The sequence below is a fragment of the Grus americana genome, chromosome 17, assembly GCF_028858705.1.
Source record: "Grus americana isolate bGruAme1 chromosome 17, bGruAme1.mat, whole genome shotgun sequence".
Classification (NCBI taxonomy): domain Eukaryota; kingdom Metazoa; phylum Chordata; class Aves; order Gruiformes; family Gruidae; genus Grus; species Grus americana.
This window is the reverse complement of record NC_072868.1, coordinates 7,866,859-7,888,072: the sequence shown is the minus strand read 5'-3', so window position 1 is coordinate 7,888,072 and position 21,214 is coordinate 7,866,859. Positions and strand designations below refer to the sequence as shown.

Below are 21,214 nucleotides of genomic sequence, written 5' to 3'. Positions count from 1 at the left end.
CTGCAGATATATTATGTCATGCATTATTTTAACAGGGCTGCATGGCTCCTGCAGGAAAGAATGATTCTATTTCTTTAATTTTTTTCCTAAGGTGAATTCCTGTAAAAGGACAAAGCTTATAGGCTGATGACATTGACTTCAATAGAAAAAGGACAGTATTTTAAAATAGTACAGGAATCATCAGAATCAAGGAAATAATTCTCAGGAATTTTTTTTCCCAGTGGCATGCTAGATTATAAGCAGCTTTATTTTTCCTTTTAACTCAATTCGAATTTATGAGATGGTTCTCAAATGTGTAGTGTTTGCTCAAATGTGAGGTGTTTATCTGGTAGAATTTCCACTTGTCCATTTACCAGTGGCCAGGCTTGCTTTATTTTTTTAAAATTGGAAGTGAGTTGTTAAGCTTTTTTTCATTGTTAATAAACCACTAGAAAAGGATGAGTGAAACTTATATTTGCCATGATTGATATGATTAAAAAAAATATTTATATGACAGGTCTGTGTAACCTCAGGGCAAATAAGAGGAAGCAGATTATCAGGAGCAAGAACTACCAAGTCTTCTGTCAACCATAAAAGGTGCAAACTGAGCACAGGACATGAGTCTTGTACTTTTTCCCTAATGCAAAGCTTATGTGCCTGTTCTCTAGAGGAAGGACCTATAGATGTCAGAAATTATTCTCTCACTGGTTATCCAAAATTTTAGCCAGCAGACCAAGTGTTACGATGTAATTTATGTAGTGTATAGTATCATCTATGAGAAATAGGCCTGAGATCCCCAATTTATTTGAAACTGGTAGCTAAGAAGGACTCAATGGATCATTCATAATTGGGTATGTGGGATGTATTTTTAAAAATAAGTAAATGACTACAATTTGATCTGTAAGTACATTCACTGATGGATAATACTGAATATTGATGAATTCCTTAACCTAAAAGTGAAAGATCTAAAGAAGAATGAAGGCCTAGAAGTTAAAACCAAATGCAGTTAGTAATAGAAGAGTTGATTAACCATTGGAACAAACTCTCAAGGGTAGGAATAGATTCTTCACTTCTTAAAGACTGCAGATCATAACTGGAAAGCTCTCTGGAAATTCTACTTTAGTGTAGTAATTTCTCAATGCAGAAATAACTCAAATTTTATGGCTTATGTTATGTAGGAGATAAGACCAAATGACCTAATAGTTGCTTTCAGCCTTAAAATCTACAAGTCTATGCCATCGTGGCTTGCAATAAAAAGTCCAATTTCTCATCTCCATCCTTCAGCTTTTCAGCTAACTCCATATTTATGAAGCATTACCTTGTGCTCTTTTTAAGATTTTACCAGAAGAAGATGACTATGGATTTGACATGGAAGAAAAGAACAAAGCAATCGTGGTAAAGTCAGTTCGACAAGGGTCTTCTGCAGAGGTACGGCCTGATATTCATAAATATTTTGGGTTTGGTACCTAAGAATATTTCAGTGCTTTGAAAAGGTACAAAGCCATCCTATTAAGGTCTGTTTCATTTTAAAGGCAGCTTATAGAAAAGCAGGTATCTTCTATAATTCCTGTGGTAATGAACTGTTTCTGTAGATTTCTAAGTGTTTTGGCATCCTTGGGTGACTTGCTGAATATTTTTGATAGGTGATAGGACAGCAGCAGTATCTCTGTGTGATGATAGCGTATCTCAGGTTCATTAGCAACTTGAATTTGAGGAGGGAGGCAAAGTAACATTGTTTTCGGATAGCAAAGATGTTCAGTGAGAAACAGATTTATTTAAGTTATATTTTTAGATTTGTATTTTTTCCTTAAAAAGCATGCACTCATTTCTCTCCCTGGTATTTTTTAACAGCTCTGCAAAATATATTTGCTTTGTTTCTTTGAGGCACATAGATGGCCCAAATGTCTTAGGATCTGAGTATTTCATAGTCATTTGTTTATCCATACAAAACCTTTGAGTAGATAACACAATGTGATCTTCCATTTACTGAAATAAGGCACAGACTGAAAGTCTATTTTTTAAAAGCTATTTAGGTGCCTTTTAGCACCTATGAAGATTGGAGGGGACTAAATGACTTGTCCATGGTTTCACAGTAAATTGTGGCAGCACAGAGACAGTACTGCTAATTAAAAGTCAACTATTACAGAATTTTTCAATGTCCACATTCATTTGTTGGTCACTGGTTTAGGCTACAGATACTCCTGGATGACTCGCCCAATGCAAACAGGTGAAGTGGACAGACTGATTTTAGCAAGTTGAGAATGTCAAATGGGAAGGAATTTTGAACTGAAGTTTAATATTAGAATTAAATTTTGTCAGTATTCCTGATTCTCATTTGGTTTATGGTCAACAAAGAAACAAGTCTTCTACCTCATGCTCAAAATTGACATAGGTTGGCCAAAACTTTTATTAATCTAAACCTCTGCTGTAAACCATTGCCTGACAGACAATCCTTCTGCCCTTTCTTTGGCTGGATGCCTGTGGAATATCCTGCAAACCTGTTGTGTTTTAAGACAACAGAAGCACACACTTTTCTAAGGAATCTTTTTCTTGATCTTCCAAGACAAACCATCTGTGACCATGAGCCTTCTTTTCAACTTGATCTTAAAATATTGCTCCAGAAAAAAAACTAAATCTGCATCTCTGAACCAGAGGGCTGTCAGAAAGACCTGAGGTCCAACAGTAATGCATTTCATTACATTCTTGGGCTTTTTTGATTGCTTTGTGATACTAGAAAGATATCCAACATGCAGTTCTGTGTGGCCTAGCAGCTGTAGGCCATTTAGAGACTCTATGCCTGCTGTCACACTCTTCAGGGACAAAAATTAAGACATGCAGCTTTGCTTCACAGTGCCCATCACAGTGCATTGCAGTCATTAGGACTGTCAGACTTTAGGCCAGAACAAGATTCCAGATTCACCAATTAAGTGTGAACAAATCTATTACTTGCACAGGTCTATTCAAGATGAACACGTTCTGTTTGAGTTTGGGATTGTGATCTCTTTTTCCTAGTATACCTGGAAAAAAATTGTCATGACAAGTTGTGGCGGCACGCAGTATTGAACTTCATGCATGTGCAACAAGGATCTTTGGGGTTTTTATTTGAAATCAGACTTGCCAAGCATTGTTCTTTCTATTATTAGTGTCTTTTTTCTTCTCAAGATTTTTTTTAGAAACTGTTTTGTGAGCTGTCAGATTTGTCTATGCCAGAAGCAGTTCCCAAACTGTGTTTAAAAGAGTTGCTGGAACATCAAATTCCTGTACTGATAGGGTACTTGAACCGCGGTTTGGGAACTCTTTGCCTGACGTGTGTGTTCAGGTTCTCGTTTTGGCCCTTAGATCGAATAGTGCCCTTGTGAGCATGTAGTGGGTTGACCCTGGCTGGAGGCCAGGTGCCCACCAGAGCCGCTCTCTCACTCCCCTCATTCACTAAACAGGGGAGAAAAGGCATAACGAAATGCTTGTAGGTCGAGATAAGGACAGGGAGAGATCACTCACTAATTGTTGTCACGAGCAAAACAGACCAAACTTAGAGAGGGAATTCATCTAATTTATTACTAGGCAAAACAGAGTAGAGGAATGAGAAAACAAAATCAACTCTTAAAACACCTCCCCCCACCCCTCCCATCTTCCCGGGCTCAACTTCACTCCCGGCTTCAACCTTCCCCCCCCTCAGCGACACAGGGGGACGGGGAGTGGGGGTTACGGTCAGTTCATCTCACGGTGTTTCTGCCGCTTCTTCATCCTCAGGGGGAGGACTCCTCTCATCGTTCCCCTGCTCCAGCATGGAGTCCCTCTCACGGGGTGCAGACCTTCAGGAGCAAACTGCTCCAGCGTGGGGTCCCCCAGGGGGTCACAAGTCCTGCCAGCAAACCTGCCTGGCGTGGGCTCCCCTCTTCACGGGTCCACTGGTCCGGCCAGGAACTTGCTCCAGCGTGGGCTTCCCACGGGCCGCAGCCTCCTTCAGGTGCCTCCACCTGCTCCGGCGTGGGGTCCTCCACGGGCTGCAGGTGGAATCGCTACACCCCCTCATCCTTCCTCCATGGGCTGCAGGGGGACAGCCTGCTTCACCATGGTCTTCACCACGGGCTGCAGGGGGATCTCTGCTCCGGCGCCTGGAGCTCCTCCTCCCCCTCCATCTGCACTGACCTTGGTGTCTGCAGAGTTTCTTACATCTTCTCACTCCTCTCTCCGGCTGCAAAAGCTCTCTCTCTCTAAGTGTTTTTCTTCTTCTTAAATATGTTATCACAGAGGCGCTGATTGGCTTGGCCTTGGCCAGCGGTGGGCCCGTCTTGGAGCCGGCTGGCATTGGCTCTATCAGACACAGGGGGAGCTTCTAGCAGCTTCTCACAGAAGCCACCCCTGTAGCCCCCCCCACTACCAAAACCTTGCCACGCAAATCCAACACAGAGCACTACTCATGCACTTTCTCTCCTGATCCTGAATGATGAGCAGCTCTCAGCCTGGGACTCTCGCCTGTGGGAATTGTCCCCCTGTGCTCCTGGCAGCTGCTGCCTGTGACTATTAACATTTGCTCAGCTCACTTAGACAGAGGGTCACAAAAAAATCATATAGCAGTGGTTCATTGATATGGACTGTTGCACATCCCATGCCTATCCCAAGTTCACGTGTCTTCAGAAAGACATCCAGAAAGTCAATGTCTCCTCAGTTTGTACGTTATCTTCCTTTCTAACCCAGCTCACTTGTAGCTGGGCTTATTCCCATAGGTTTTAATCCTGGAGCTGGTTTATGAATGATACTTTATGAGAAGGAAGCAACAGTGAAAAAAATTATCCTTTTGGGAGGTGTGGTTGCTGTCTCACTCTGAACAGCCAACTGAGAAGCAGATGTCTAGGGTTTGAACAGAGCGTGTTCAACAAGCAGCCATTGAATTATAAACCAAAGTTTGTCAAATTCTATCTTAAGTTAAAATCTCTATTGTTACTTATCCCTATTATCCATTTTAGAGATTATTTATAAAAAAGAAAGATGAAAAATGTAATTTCCAGGTACACAAGAGGATGTTGTCAACTGTGGAGAGCTTGAGAATTAACTCAAGGAGGGCACTTAGTAGTTTTTCCTTTTAATAGCTTTGATTTGAGAAAAAAAGTATAGATTTTTGTAGGTAAATTGATCTCTGACTTTCAGACCACAAAATATATTTACGAAAAGCCAAGCCATGCTTAGACATAGTCAGCAGGGTTTTCCAGTCCTACACTTCCGCATTCATTTTTGCAACAGGTCAGATTTCATATGTGGGAGTAGATTTGTTTAGACGTCCTTTTCCACATCAAGAAATTTGTTAATCGATTCCAGGCAGAACAGGAAAAGGATTTGTCACATTTAGAAGAAAGCCCAACTGCTGGATCTTGAAGTGATAGGAAGTAATTCTAACCTGGGAGGGGTTAATAATTTTTTTTCTTTTCTTTATACTCCATTAAAGGGAATTTTATATTTCCTTGATATCCTAACACCTAGTGTAAGTGCCGCTATGCCACATTTTAACTGGTATAGATCATCAAGAGGTATCGTTAGGGTTATTGTCCAGTGGGCAGAATAGGGGATGTCAATTCTGTCATCGGATCTGTCTCTGACTTCCTGTGTGGCCATGACCAAATAACTAAAGTTAGGTGCAAAAGCTCGGAATTAAAAATAAAATCTTGTGGCTTTTTTTGCTGATAAAGAGCCAGGACTTCACTTAAAAGCAGAGACAGGTTTCTACCACCACTTAAAAACAGGTTACATTTATGTGACTAGGTACAGATCGGTTTTGCATGGCTAGTGATTGAAAACTATCTTCTTGGCTCCCTGTGCCTAAGCTGTAAGTTGTGAGAAGTCACACTTCTGTATCTCACTGAGTATCACAGCCAGTCTATTATAGTCTCCTATTTTTTAGTCTCCTTTTTTTATATATAGTCTCCTTTTTTAATAGTCCCTATAAAAAAAAAAAAAAGTAGCAGAAAAGTACAAAGATATATCCATTGCAAAGTAAGATATATCTGTGGAGTGGCATATTTATACAGATATTGATGAAATCTCTTTGTTTTCTGTAAATGCAGACAACTTTAAGGGTGACTGACAAATGATTTGATGGACCAACACTGTTTAAACAGTATTCCATATGACAATAATCCTAGGAACGTCCATAAGTAGAGAACAGTTGAACCTTGGAGCCTGAATTTTCAGAGATGCTGCCAATGATCCAAAGTTTTCTGTGGTGTTTGTTTCATTTGCAGATGGCTGGCCTGCAGACGGGAAGAAAAATCTATTCCATCAATGAGGACTTAATATTCCTACGCCCATTTTCAGAAGTAGAAACCATCTTAAACCAGTCCTTCTGCTCACGAAGGCCACTTAGGCTTCTGGTAGCCACCAAATCAAAAGAGTAAGTGCCAAGATGGGCAGACAAAAAGATTATCTAGAAACATCGATTAATAAATATTTCTTCTACAGTTTGTAGTGAACTGTGTAAACACTTAGCTATGTAGAAACTGTTCAATAGGAAAACAAATGACATAAATGAAAGAAATACAAGAGTCACAGGTTGTTTTTAGGAACCTTGTGCTTCTAGAACAAGTTGGGATGTATTCTCTTTATACTGCAGTTAACTTTTGGCTTCCTTGTGCACAAACAGAACTGAATCACAAGGATCGTCATTCTGTCTCAGGTGTGAAGCTTCTCAAACTCTAATATATGTCCAAGGGAAAGTAATTTCCACCCTATTAAAGCTTGGCTTATTTTTGGATGACCCTTAACGGTATCATCCCTTACAGTTTTTCAGTCCATTATTGTATCTTATAATGAGGCTTAGCCCTGTTAATGTCTTGTGCATTATTAGATTCTGTAATCCCAGAATTTGTCATAGAATCGAACACCTCCATGAGCACTTGATGCTAAATTCTAGTCCAGGATGTCTTGTCCCGTCTATTTTTATTTTAATGGAGAAGATCCTCGGCTGGTATGTCTGCACAGCTGCACTGAAGTTTTCCTAGAAATGGAAATGAATATAAATACCATAGAAAGTTTCTGTCCCATGGTAAAAGATGTAATAAATTTGTGCCAAATTTTAATTAGCAAAGAGAATCTCTTTGCCTTAGCGAATGAAGATAGAGTGGATGATTTCTTCATGTCTATTTCTTTCTTACTTATTTGTAAACTATGTAGGTGCTTTCTTTAATCCAAAACACGGTTGTGAATGCCAGGGAAAGATGCTGTTAAAACTGTCCAGAGCTCTGGCAGCTTGACTTAAAATGCTGCTTTCTCTTCTCCTTGATTTACCTGCAGGATTGTTAAAATCCCAGATTGTCCTGAAGCACTTTGCTTTCAGATACGGGGAACAGCACCACCATATGTTCATGCGGTAGGAAGAGGTAAGTAGAAAGGCTGTGGTATAGTTCAGTTTGGAAGACAGCTAAATATATATACATGTGTATATAAAGTGTGTGTGTGTGTATATACAGAGAGAGAGATCCAGGTTTCATTGTCAGACTTGTTCTAAACAAGTTCTGACAACTTATTTTAATAACTATAATGACTAGGAACCCCTGTCATAGAGAAGGATCAAACTCATATATAAAACCATAGAACAATGAGGTAGTTCCTGCCTCAAAGTGTGTATAATCTAAATGCAGTCTAAGAAAATGGTATCATTATTACGAACTGCATGTTGTGTCACTAATCCCATCAGCACGAAACAAGGAATAACTTAATTCTAAAGTAGAAGAAACTTGGTGATACTGCAATCCACGGTACTGTGGAAAGACTCTTGAGAAAGCATTGTCACTTGAGCTGTTGCAAGCTAGAAATGCACTTGCCTAGTGATCCTAACCTTGTTTCTTCTAAGACTACAAAGATGCAGCTTTACAGCCACAGGGAGTACAAATTCAAAACTGAGGTGTCTGAGAAAAAGCTGAGGTGTAATGCTGTCTGCTGCTTTCTCAATATTTTTGCCTGTGGTCAGCCAGAGTTTGGATCACTGCAGTTGTGAATGTGCTGTGGGATCAGCAGGTTAGTAGACAGATCATGTTTCTTAATGGCCATCACAAAGTATGACATAAGACTTGAAGACTCCTTCTCCCTTTACATTGGCTTATACTGCTATAAATCACCAATATAAGATAGCGGGGAACTGATTTCCTTCGTCTTTTTAAAAGGAGAAAACACAGTATGACAGATATTTACTACTTCTGTAACTGAAATGTGAACTGACCTGCAAATAAAGCACAGCTCTAACCTTTATTTTCAGCAAACGCAGAGAATACGACCTTTCAGACATGTAGCACTTCCTTCCTTCAGAACAAATACATATTTCCAAATATGTGCAGTTAGTATACAGACAACAGGCAGCAGCCAAATGCAACAGTGTTCTCAGGGAGACACATTTATTACACTCTTTCATAACAGCACCTATAACCACTTTTTAACAGTCTGAAGAGTGCAGACTAGAAGTGCCAGCTAGAGAGATTCTTCTTTTTCAGGATTTTGCTAGCAAAAGATAAATTGCATTTGGAATAATACTGTATGAATTTTAAATGATGGTGCCTTAAAAAAAGTTAATCACCTTAACCTAGATTTCTAGGAGCTGGATTTGAGTCTGAGTCTTGTTCACTTGAATCTGGAATACATCCACTGAAGCTGGTTATTGCACTCTAGGCTTACTCTAGTTTTAAGTACATCATAGTCTTTTTCTTAGACCACAGCAAGTTGCATAACATGCAAGTGTTCTGTGTCTTTCAAGTGCAACAAGCTGAAACAATAAAACTGTTTACATTTCAGTAAGACCTCAGCTAATGTAATCATAAGGCTAGAAAAGCCATTTAAGAATCCCAAATGATTTCCCACAGGAATTTCAATTTCTAGCATGAATGCATTTAGGTCTTAGAAGGTCTCTGTTTTTCCCAGCACTACTGTAAATGTGAAGGGTAGACGCGTGATGTTTTCTTCGTACAACAGAGCTCTCAGAACACTTAGTAGCAAAAGCACGACAGCATTCAACTAGCTTTTTCTTCTTACTCTTCTTAACCAGAAACTCTTTGTAAACTTTCCAGTTTTCTCTTCCATAGTCAGATGGCTTTTCCGTCTAACTCCTCTTCTGTTGATTTTTCAGGTTCTGAGGCTGCAGCTGTAGGCCTTCATCCAGGGCAGTGTATTTTGAAAGTTAATGGGAATAATGCAACACATGGAAATTATATGGAAGTTCTGGAGCACTTTACAGCCTACAGGACCAGACAACAGGAAGCGCTGGTATGAATACAAAACCTCAGAGGAAGTACATTAATTCCTGCCCTCCTTCTGTCCTCCCCTTCTTCTGTGCTAAATATTATTAACTATTGCTAAAACTAGAACTTCACCCAGATATCAATCTAGATTTTCTATTCTCTGAAGTTCAGAGGAAAGCTGGGGGAATGTTGCTATTTCAGCCAACTTAGAAGATATAAAATGGATAGCTAGATTCACCTTTGTAGTCCAAACATGTAGACACTGAGCATTTTTACTGAGGTCATAGCTGAAGCCTATATCTCTTGAAAGGGATTGTACCAGTGGGTGTACAGAACACACGAAGATGCTGAAGAGGACAGGGTTCAGCAAGCAGCATCCACTGCATATCTGAATGGCAGTCATCCTGGCTCCAGCAAAGAAGACTCTTCACTGGAAGGAGGTGCAGAATTGGATTCCCTTCAAAATAGCCAACAGGAATCAGGTAAAGATTCTCATGAGGAAAGGAAACCTAGGGAAGATTCAGGGGCTACAGGAAAGAAAACTGCAGTAGAAATATAAAGTGTAATTATTATTGTAGAATATCTGTTGTCTTAGTAAAACTTTGTAATAGAATGAGATCTGCCACAGGAAGTACTCTTACGCTGCACTCTTGTGGTGGGTTGACCCTGGTTGGACGCCAGGTGCCCACCAAAGCCGCTCTGTCACTGCCCTCCTCAGCTGCACAGGGGAGAGAAAATAAAATGAAAGACTCGTGGGTCGAGATAAGGACAGGGAGAGATCATTCACCAATTACTGTCACAGGCAAAACAAACTCAACTTACCAATAAAATCAGAGTAGGATAATGAGAAATAAACCCAAATCTTAAAAACCCCTTCCCCCCACCCCTCCGTTCTTCCTGGGTTTAACTTCACTCATGATTTTCTCTCCCTCCTCCCCCCACCGGCACAAGAGGATGGGGAATAGGGGTTGCGGTCAGTTCATCACACATTGTCTCTACTGCTCCTTCCTCCTCAGGGGGAGGACTTCTCACACTCTTCCCCTGCTCCAGTGTGGGGTCCCTCCCACAGGAGACAGTCCTCCAAGAACTTCTCCAACGTGAGTCCTTCCCACAGGCTGCAGTTCTTCACAAACTGCTCCAGCATGGTTCCCTTCCATGGGATTACAAGTCCTGCCAGCAAACCTGCTCCAGCATGGGCTCCTCTCTTCATGGGTCCACAAGTCCTGCCAGGAGCCTGGTCCAGCGCAGGGTTGCCATGGGGTCACAGCCTCCTTCGGGTGCATCCACCTGCTCCAGCATGGGGTCCTCCATGGGCTGCAGGTGGATATCTGCTCCACCATCATCCTCTGTGGGCTGCAGGGGTACAGCCTGCTTCACCATGGTCTTCTCCATGGGCTGCAGGGGAATCTCTGCTCTGGCACCTGGAGCACCTCCTCCCCCTCCTTCTTCACTGACCTTGGTGTCTGCAGAGTTGTTCCTCTCACATCTCACTCCTCTCTCCACTGCTGTTTCCGCAGCAATTTTTTTCCCTTAAATATGTTATCCCAGAGGCGCTACCACCATCGCTGACCATCTTGGCCTTGGCCAGCAGCGGGTCCATCTTGGAGCCAGCTGGCATCAGCTCTGTCAGACATAGGAGAAGCTTCTAGCAGCTTCTCACAGAAGCCACCTAGTAGCACCCCCTCTACAAAAACCTTGCCACGCAAACCCAATACAGGTTTATTCAGGAGAAGAAAAAATTGTGTTACACATAAAAAATCATAGCCCTATGACTGACTCTCTGATCTTTACAAGATAGCCATTTTCTGGAATGAAAAGGCTCAACATTTTTAGAATCATTTGGTAGTCCCTGCAAACCAGGAATTTATGGGCAGTAGCAGCTGGAGAGGGAAGGTCTGCAAGTAACTCCACGTAGAATAATCTGTGCTTACTGTGATTTAAGATTAAAGATCAAGATTTTAAATTACTTTGTTCTGGAGCAGGTTTTCAGATCATGTTACCACTGTGTCAGCAAAAGATGTGGGTGTATTTCCTCGAACTTAGAAAAGTGTAATTCATAAAAAACACTGCTTTACCTTCTTGTTGAGAGCTTACTCGGAAAAGTAGATGTTAGGAGGGAATAATGAAGCCAGATTCAAACCAAAGGACTGAGCCTGGACTTTCTGAATGCCATTGGCAACTTCTCCAGGAAAAGATGCACGTCTGTGTGGATCCCATCTAAGGCTTGGAAATCTAACGGTCAGACAGTGCATCTCCACGTGGAACAGCTGGGAGCAATTCTCTGGCAAATCTGAGTCTGACTGTAACTTAAATCTACTCTCTGGTGACCATAACAATTTTTACACACAGCAATGCTGTCTTCTCACCCCACCTCTCCCCTGCCATCCCAGTCTTACAGCTGCACAGAAAATGCAACTGGAGCATTTCCCCAAATTAGACAGAAAAGCAACAGTCTTCCAAAGGGTCATTACAAACAAGACTCTGGGATTAACATACTTCACTTCCCTTTGTAATCTTCTGCTGGGGTCTGTGTGTCTGAAAGCTGAACAGAACTAAAGGTAGTGTCCTGTGCATGGTTGTGGGCATGCACATATGGAGGAACATCAGAATGTGGACTGGAGCACGTGGGTTGTCTAAATCTCTGTCACTGTCTCCAGTAGTGGCCAACAGCAAATATCTTCCTCAAAATATTCTCCCAGCCTCTAGCAGCATGTGCTTCAGAGACTCCTTGAGCCAAAGGTTGTGTCTTTGCATTTAATAATACCTCTCAATAGGTTTCTCTTCCCTATGCATGCTTGTATTCGTGTGTGCTGCCAAACACCTCTGATGACCTATTTTGATTCCAGCCCAGACACCACAGACCATCAGCTCTCCACTGATCATTGGTGAAGAAACACCTCTCATCAGCCTGACTGTGGATAACACCCACCTGGAGCATGGGGTGGTGTATGAGTATGTCAGCAGCGCAGGAATCAAATCCTTTGTCCTGGAGAAAATTGTGGAACCAAAAGGTTGCTTCAATCTCACTGCAAAGGTACCGGAAAACATACATGTCTGGCTTCATTCCTAAACAGAACAGGGAAGCCAGTAAGTAATACAGGCATTTGTCTCGTGGCTTGGCTCGGCTCTTTGGATCATGTAGCACATGGTCTTCTTAACCCTGCCTGAAGTTTTCTTCCTTAGAATGCACCAAGTTATAATAGCTTGTTTGGTATGAGCAAGTCCACAAATGCTTTCAGGATTTCAGCTGTTGAGGTAGAGGGAAGGGAGCCCTCAACTGTGGAATTCTCAACTTTTATCTGTCTGGTAACATACTCTTTGCTGATACTCAAGATTAATCTTTTCAGACAAGAATGTGCTTTACCTTGGAAGAAAATCAAGCAGCTTTTTCCCATCTGATAGGCTGGATGAGTCTGGGAAACAAATAGAACTGCTGCTATTGGAAAGCAGCAGTTCACTTATTGTTTTGGTCATCTACCACAATAATTAGCTAATAGTAAATGTTTCTGTCACATCCTAGCAACGTTATTGTTATGTCCCATGAAAGTATGCTGGAGCAGGTAACTTTGACAATGCACAGTGCATAGTTATTCTGAATATTTTGAGGAATGTTTTATGGCTCTGGGGATTAGACATGATAGTGGTTCTCAGGCAGTAGGTAATAAAGGCAACTTGCTCTGAAGGGAGCTTCATTCAACCATGACAACATGGGGGCTTTGCCACTTACTCGATGGAAGAAAACTGTATTTTCCTTCACTGTTAAGTCTCATATCATTAACATCCTGTCTTTTTGTTTAGATTTTAGAGGCCTTTGCTGCAGAGGACAATCACTTCGTAAGGAATTGCAGAAGACTTATATCCCTAAGCAGTGCTGTGGCCACTATGCCCCAGTATGAATTCCGGCAAATCTGTGACACTAAGCTGGAAAGCATTAGCAGAAGGCTCACAAACTACCAAGAGGTACAACATTGCTAGTTATTGGTGAAATCTCAAGACAATACTTCATTGTGATAACTGGGTCTTAGTATTCTTTATTAATGAATCTGAACTGCTTTGGAAGTAGGCGTCCTAGAGGCATGAAAACAGCTCTGCAAGTTACTGAAGTTGCAAGTTCTGAGGAAGAATGACCTTATCTGTAAATTGCTCCTTTCAGTTTGTCAGAGCTGTGGGTTATAACATATATCGCAGGTTCATTTCTACAATTTCAGTGAATAACTATGACAACAGAATAATCAGTGTCTGATTTAACTGATATAGTTAAGTAGTGTATAGTGTATCACAATGTAAACAAACTATGAGTGCTTTTTTGTGCAGTTACCTAAGCTGTTTGAAAAGAGAATCCTAGAAGGTATAGCTAATTGCTTTCATTTGTTGTTTTATGAGCTTTTTTTTTTTTAATGTGTTATTCCAGCTGCAACAGAAATCATATGATTCTGGAACAGGAGGCAGGAAGAGAAAAGGATTGTCTGTATTGCATCATAATTTTTTGCAAATGAAGTAGCACATGCTTGCTTTATTTCTTCCAGTTTGCAGGTGAATTGAAAACAAAGGTGAGCCCAGCCTTCAAACAAGCCGTCATGGAACCCCATTCCCTGAACAGCATGGATTTCTGCCCCACCAACTGCCACGTTAACCTCATGGAGGTATCATACCCCAAAAACACTACCTCAGCAGGGAGGTCGTTCAGCATTCGCATTGGACGGAAGCCCTCTATTATTGGTCTTGATCCAGAACAAGGTGATAATTAACTTTCAAATCATACTGATTTCATCTGCATAAAATGTTGTGTCTTTCCACTGCTCAGTAAGGTCAAAATAAGTTCCAGAGAAACGCAATCTTGCCAGTACCCTTTTTCCCTCCTTAAAATTTTATAGTAAAATGACAGCCTGGTTGTGTTGTAAAATAGTAATGCCTTTAGCATAGAGAAGCTTCAGGTCAAATGTTTTTACTAGCTAAGCGGTGTGGTCATCTCATGATAATTGAGTGTCCTGCAGTATTGTTTGCACTTCGTAGAGGTGACTTACAGACTAAAAGAAAAGTGAATGGGAGCTAATAGCAGTGCTGGTGCTGTGAAGAGAGGCTATGTTCAGGGAGAAAGCACAAGTCAATCAGATTGCAGTGCTGTTTTCTTTTGCCCTTACTAAATAAATTCCATGCATTGGAGCTGAAAGTCTCTACTCTGTCAGGGGGATCTAATTTCTTATAAATAGCTGCTACATAGCATTTGTCCTACAACCTGATTATTTGAGTTCCAACATTTCTTCATCATGATGTCACCTAATATGCTTCTGATTCATTGTCTTGTGAAGGTCAGGGTGCAGGAATGTTTGGAAGAGACACAGGGAAGTGTAGACTAACCAGTCTTCTGAAGAACAGCATTGCCTGTTCAGAACAAGGTCAATAAAGAAGCCCTGCTAACTTGAAGATATTAAAATTCCATAGTATTTTTAATGCAAGCTAAGGTGGTTCGCGAAGTACGATACCAAAATGTCAGCATTTTTAAATGAAAAGGAATTTTATTTATCTTCTATCTCTTTTTTTTTTTTCTATTTATCTATTTCTTTTTTTTCATATATATACATGTATATGTCTGTGTAAATGTTTGTAAAGCTGGAATAATAACAAAGACGAACTCCTGAGAACCTGAATTCATTAACACTTCAACAAATGCATTTAGGTACTAGCCGTGTTGTCTGTATATGTGTGGACACTTGCTGCCTTTACTTCCATAATTTAACTTGTTTCTGGACTTCAGTAAATTCAAAACATCTAATTGGCATGCCAGGAAAAAATCCCACCTTCTCTCTCTCTCTCTTTTTTTTTTTTTTTTTTTTTTTTTTTAAAAAAAGTGCATTTGTCATAGAATGTAATTATATAAAATAATTCTGTGAACTTTTTTTTTTTTCCTGTTAAAATTCCACCTATCCTAAACTGTCATTATTGGGATGGAGTGGGGAAAATCATGAGAACCATACTAACTACACCCTTCAATGTTCAGTAGGTACCTTAAATCCAGTCTCATACACTCAACATTGCATCACCACTATGGCTGCACCATCCTGGAGGTGTCTGACCCCAGAAGATGGAGATCTTGATGGTAGCTTTGGCCAGCAGAATGGAGGAACAATTCAGGAAGAAAGGGGACTCAGTTTTCTGCTGAAACAGGAAGATCGGGAGATACAGGACTCATACTTGCACCTTTTTAACAAACTTGACATTGCAGTGAAGGAAATGAAGCAATATGTCATTCAGATAAATAAGTGAGTAAAGAATACTGTACGCACTGCGGAGGTCAGAGGGATAAAATGGATACATGAACCTCAGAAACACATTGTGCCTGGTGGCCCCAACTGTCATACTCTTACACGCTCCTATTCACACAAGCACTTGCATTACAGCTCCTGCTGGTTCTGTCAAACCTACTCCTGTGCAGATCCACCAATGTAAAAATTAATGTCCTTTGCTCCTAAAACTCTACTTGAATTCAACAGCCACTGTTTTGCTTACTATTTATTCCAATATAGGCATGTATAGAAACAGGACCTTTTGTGAACTGAGGTTCACGGATTTCAACGAACCCCTTTCGAGCTCGCAGTTTTACATAGCTGTAGCCTATGTGAAATGCTGGCACAGTTGCTTTTGATTTCACATAGCTGAATTCCAGCCTTTGTCAGTATACCTGATTTGTGAGACTCCCCACCAGTCCTTGAAAGCTGTATGTTTTGCTTTTGCAGACTTTTGTCCACCATAACAGAACCTACAGGAGGTGGTGCCTGTGAGCCACCATCTACTGAGGAGACATCTCCACCTTCCCTGGGAACAGAAGAGAGTGATCCTGACAAAGCTGAGCATGGTGGAATCAAGAAGGTCTGTTTCAAAGTTTCTGAGGAGGACCAGGAAGACTCTGGACATGACACAATGAGTTTCAGAGACTCCTACAGGTTAGTATGAAGATTGTGCTGCTTTTACCTTACTAATACAATTTTTGGAAGTTCTAATCCAGGTGTGGATTCAACAAGCAGGTTATTTGCCAGTCAATTATTCTGTAGTCACTTCGTAAAGTATTCACTAGCTATAGTTATTTTATGACATCTATTACCATGGAGACATACACAGGATAAACCTTTTCTTATAACAATGGCAGAATACAAATGCTTCAGGAAAATCAGACAAAATGAAATAAATAGGTCTAGTATGACTTTCCCTTTCTATCTCGTATAGCTAGAAATTACAGAAGCTCAGCAGAGTTTGCAAACTGCTTGGTCTTATAATAGTTGCTATTCTAAGGGGATGTTTCCATTCAGTTCTGCAAATAATTTTCCCCAAAGTCTAAGACACTGAGAAACAGAAATGGACATTGAGGTTTCTTATTTTTAATGGGCCTTTGAAACCACAAATGCAAATGTTTATTCAGGTGTCTCAAAATCTTGGTTTTGGGACATGATTGACTGCTGCTTCTCCAGGAATATTTGTTACCAAAGGAAATCTCACTCCAAATCTGTCTGTCTTGGGAGGAAACATTTGGAAACTCAACTTCAGAAGAAATGGAATAACAAGTTGCAGACATGCCTGACCATTGCAATTTCACATCCTTAATAGGCCATTTTTACATTTATAGTAAGGCCATAGGACTTTGTGTATATGAAGGAGTAAAGACACTTTACAGTGAGTTGGGAGGATTAGAGTAACCTGAATGAATAACGTGTCTTTGAAACTTCCATGCTACAGGCCTGATTCTTTACTTTCTGTTGGTTTTTATACCAGTACAAGTACTAAGATGTTACATTCATGCAGGACTGCAGAAGTGACAGACTCAGAACAGTTTACATTGGAAGGGGGGGTCTCTGGAGCTCACATGGTCCAACAAGATTGGTTGGTCAGGGTCTTGTCCAGTTGAATACTGAACATCTCCAAGGACAGCAAATATGAAGTCAGTAAAGAAACAAAACCAGCAATCACAATGTTGAGATCTGTGGCATCTATTTATTGTGCTAGATTTAAATCTGCACATGTGCTCTGAAGATTTTTTTTTTTTAATCATAGAATGGTTTGGGTTGGAAGGGACCTCAAAGATCATCTAGTTCCAACCCCCCCCTGCTGTGGGCAGGGACACCCTCCACTAGACCACGTTGCCCAAAGCCCCATCCAACCTGGCCTTGAACACTTCCAGGGATGGGGCCTCCACAGCCTCTCTGGGCAACCTGTTCCAGTACCTCACCACTCTAACAGTAAAGAATTTCTTCCTAACATCTAGTATAAATCTACTCTCCTCTAGCTTAAACCCATTCCCCCTTGTCCTGTCACTACACTCCCTGATAAACAGTCCCTCTCCATCTTTCCTGTAGGCCCCCTTCAGGTCCTGGAAGGCCGCAAGTAGGTCTCCCTGGAGCCTTCTTTTCTCCAGGCTGAGCAACCCCAACTCTCTCAGCCTGTCCTCATAGGAGAGGTGCTCCATCCCTCCAATCAGCTTTGTGGCCCTCCTCTGGACTCACTCCAACAGCTCCATGTCTCTCCTGTACTGGGGCCCCCAGAGCTGGACACAGTACTCCAGGTGGGGTCTCACAAGAGTGGAGTAGAGGGGCAGGATCACCTCCCTCAACCTGCTGGTCACGCCTCTTTTGATGCGCCCCAGGACACGGTTGGCTTTCTGGGCTGCAAGCGCACACTGCCGGCTCATGTTGAGCTTTTCATCAATCAATACCCCCAAGTCCTTCTCCTCAGGGCTGCTTTCAATCCATTCCCCACCCAGCCTGTAGTTGTGATTGGGATTACGCTGACCCACGTGCAGGACCTTGCACTTGACTTTGTTGAACTTCATGCGGTTCACAGGGGTCCACCTCTCAAGCCTGTCAAGGTCTCTCTGGATGGCTAGATCATCTAGTTCCAACCCCACCCGCCATGGGCAGGGACACCCTCCACTAGACCAGGTTGCCCAAAGCCCCATCCAACCTGGCCTTGAACACTTCCAGGGATGGGGCCTCCACAACCTCTCTGGGCAACCTGTTCCAGTGCCTCACCACTCTAACAGTAAAGAATTTCTTTCTAACATCTAGTATAAATCTACCATCTCTTAGTTTAAAGCCATTCCCCCTTGTCCTGTCACCACACTCCCTGATAGAGAGTCCCTCTCCATCTTTTCTGTAGGCCCCTTTAGCTACTGGAAAGTGCTATAAGGTGTCCCCGGAGCCTTCCCTTCTCCAGGCTGAACAACCCCAACTCTCTCAGCCTGTCCTCATAGAAGAGCTGCTCCAGCCCGCTGAGTATCTTCTTTTATTGAAATGTGCTGTACTTCTTTCATTGTTAATAGAAATCCCATTTATGAATACTGTTTAGTTTAAATGGTTTCTATAATTGAGGCTAATCTATTCTGCGTAACAAAGTGACATCAAAAACAGTTTCTGTGGGTCTGTCACTTGTTCCAAAATTTTACACATAAATGTAAGATGAGAAAGATTATTCTGCCTTATCTTTATTAGAGGCAGAGAATTAAGCATACATTACAGATAATAGTTGCTCAAGGGGCAATAAAATGTCTTTTGATGGTTTTTGATCTGAAAAAAACCACTGAGGAGCTACAAAAATAAGCAAATTACAGATAAGAAAAATATCTTGTTTGCCTTAGCCACGCTTCTTTCTCCAGGATCATTTGGCGGTGTAAGTCAAATTTCATAAGGGTTTGTACTGCAGAGTAGTTGCCATAAGTATTAATCTTCAGAAAAAATAAATTGCTCTGATAATAGGTTTAACAAAGGGCGGACAAGAACCCTGGTTAGACTTTTTTCAATTGCTCTTATATTTTTTCTCTCATCTCAGCCTAAAATAAAAACAGAGGAAGAGACAATATGGAGAATTTTGTAGGCTTTGTTTTGGGCTTGTACCATTAAAAACACTGTGTCTCTTCTTAGTTGGAGGGGGACAGACTGAGACCCATAGCCTTTTTTTTTTGTTACTTTTATTGTTACAGTTAGTGTAAAGTGAATTTTGAACAGAGAAGATTCATACTAGAATTTTTCCATGTGTGCATGAGCCAACGTTGGGGTGAAGCCAACTGTAATGACTCCTCTGCTTCCTGAGATAATTTTAGGATTTGCAGTGCCTGATTCTCCAATAGTATAGATTCCTTACCTTTCCTCTCCCATCTCCAGTATCTGTGCTGCTGCAGCTTCAACGTATGCTGGAGCTGGATGCTGTTAATATCCTGAGAATTGGTAACAAATGTTGAGTTGAGTGGAGATTCAATCTTGTAGATTTTAATTATTTCTCCCCTACTTGATGCTCATAGAACATGTTTAATGATGCAACCCAGATGAGGTCCGTGGTGGGAAGTCCATTTTCATTATTTATAGGATCCAGGCGATATATTAAGCATTGAGTGGTCACTACAAATGGAAAAAGACATCCTCTTACAGTGCCAGCCCCAGAGGCCTTGCTTAATGGTTGTTCTGCATGTAATTAATTAGGTTTTCTTTTGTGCATGTGTAACAGAATTAGTTTTGGAGATCGCAGTGTTAATAAAACGAGAATGATAGTGTATCAGTGACTGGGTGTAAGGACAGCTTTTTTCAACACCCTTTTTGCTTTTCTTTCTAGTGAATGTAACAGTAACCGGGACTCAGTGCTGTCGTACACGAGTGTGCGGAGTAATAGCTCTTACTTGGGCAGTGATGAGATGGGATCAGGTGAGTACATGCATAGGTTACATGCATATTTTTCATACCAGACCCCTTGAGTAGAGATGATAAGTCTTTGCTGATTATAAGCACTTACATGTTTAAGTTGCAAATGTGGTTTCTTCAAAACTGATCACAAGAACATAGAGAGAGAGATTTGTTCTTTTTCTAATGAATCACAGTAAATTTGGAATATGGAAGAGGTATTAGGCAGGGATGAGCTTCTTTAGTGACTGGAAATTTGCATATATATTTTATATGAAAAATCATGAGTATTTTGATGTATGAGTTAGAGATAAAGCAGCAATAATTTTTCACCTACTGTAGTTGAAGATGGGTTTGTGTCATCTGTGGCCTCATCACACATTATGTTGGTAAGACAGTTTAAAAGCTTTTCATCTTTCTTTTATTAGGAGATGAGCTTCCCAATGATATGAGGATTCCTTTAGACAAACAAGACAAACTTCATGGCTGTCTGGAACATCTTTTTAACCAGGTATGTAAAGCATTACTATTACACAGAATTGCTTTCTCTTTATCCATGTCAATACAAGAAATTGGAAGTATCAAATTGTTTAATGAAATCATATTTTGAGGGAAGGCAAACTATGGAGATTTTGGGGTACAGTATAAGCAAGTATATTATAGGACAGTTTGAGGAATCAATTTTGTCAACATTCAAGTTGCCTTGTGTGATTTAAGCAAAGTTGACCTGCCTTACGTCAGGCGTTAGACTGAGGGGAATTAAGCTTTCGTGAAACGAAGAATTCTAATACCTTGTATGATCTAAATGGATCACATTTACAGATCTCAGGAGAGTCCTCACAAGTTTAGCCATCAGATGTCTTTATAGATGTATAGCACCAGAGAATTGTTTTGTATTATCTTTTATCTCATCAGCATGTAGATCATCATTGTGCAAAATGCCGTATGCAACGTGAGGCTCTTGAGGCCAGTTCATGGTCAGAAAGTCTTGATGCTGTTTGTCAACGAGAAATCATTCCAAAACACAAATAGTGTAATGGCTTTTGCATTTTCCTGCAAGAGTTCTGTTCAGATTTTCTTCTGCAAGTCTTACTAATGCTGATTGAAAACATTCCAATTGTAGGTTGATGCAATCAATGCACTTCTAAAAGGACCTGTAATAACTAAGGCCTTTGAAGAAACCAAGCACTTTCCAATGGATCACAGTTTGCAAGGTAAAGAAGAAGGCTGATTGTATTTAATAATGTGATTTGCTAGGACTTAAGAGCTTAACGTGAATTCACATATGCTATACGGCCACGCAGAGTGACTTAACTATGCAGTTTACCCAGTCATACATTAATGGCAGGTAGCGTGTCTGGC

The 21,214-nt window shown here is 41.0% G+C and overlaps 1 protein-coding gene and 1 long non-coding RNA gene across 4 annotated transcripts in view; one reads left to right on the top strand and one right to left on the bottom strand.

Annotated features, from left to right (window-relative positions):
* The window catches only part of PREX1 (phosphatidylinositol-3,4,5-trisphosphate dependent Rac exchange factor 1), a 168,185-nt gene that overhangs the window by 134,441 nt on the left and 12,530 nt on the right, over positions 1 to 21,214 (top strand). Inside the window, exons 17-29 of one of the 2 annotated variants that reach the window (XM_054845124.1) lie at positions 1,315 to 1,407; positions 6,216 to 6,364; positions 7,264 to 7,349; positions 9,086 to 9,222; positions 9,508 to 9,679; positions 12,044 to 12,231; positions 12,996 to 13,157; positions 13,724 to 13,934; positions 15,196 to 15,457; positions 15,932 to 16,138; positions 19,788 to 19,876; positions 20,281 to 20,363; positions 20,976 to 21,066. In XM_054845124.1, coding sequence (XP_054701099.1) covers positions 1,315 to 1,407; positions 6,216 to 6,364; positions 7,264 to 7,349; positions 9,086 to 9,222; positions 9,508 to 9,679; positions 12,044 to 12,231; positions 12,996 to 13,157; positions 13,724 to 13,934; positions 15,196 to 15,457; positions 15,932 to 16,138; positions 19,788 to 19,876; positions 20,281 to 20,363; positions 20,976 to 21,066 — 1,930 coding nt within the window. The remainder of the gene's footprint in view (positions 1 to 1,314; positions 1,408 to 6,215; positions 6,365 to 7,263; positions 7,350 to 9,085; positions 9,223 to 9,507; positions 9,680 to 12,043; positions 12,232 to 12,995; positions 13,158 to 13,723; positions 13,935 to 15,195; positions 15,458 to 15,931; positions 16,139 to 19,787; positions 19,877 to 20,280; positions 20,364 to 20,975; positions 21,067 to 21,214) is intronic. The other variant, XM_054845125.1, reaches the window with a different exon arrangement.
* Positions 10,170 to 21,214, bottom strand: part of LOC129214074 (uncharacterized) — a 120,604-nt gene continuing 109,559 nt past the window's right edge. The window contains exons 1-3 of one of the 2 annotated variants that reach the window (XR_008579616.1): positions 15,203 to 15,350; positions 12,127 to 12,263; positions 10,170 to 10,820 (exon numbers count right to left, since the gene is read on the bottom strand). This is a non-coding gene — a long non-coding RNA (uncharacterized LOC129214074). Of the gene's footprint in view, positions 10,821 to 12,126; positions 12,264 to 15,202; positions 15,351 to 21,214 lie in introns of those variants that run through there. The other variant, XR_008579615.1, reaches the window with a different exon arrangement.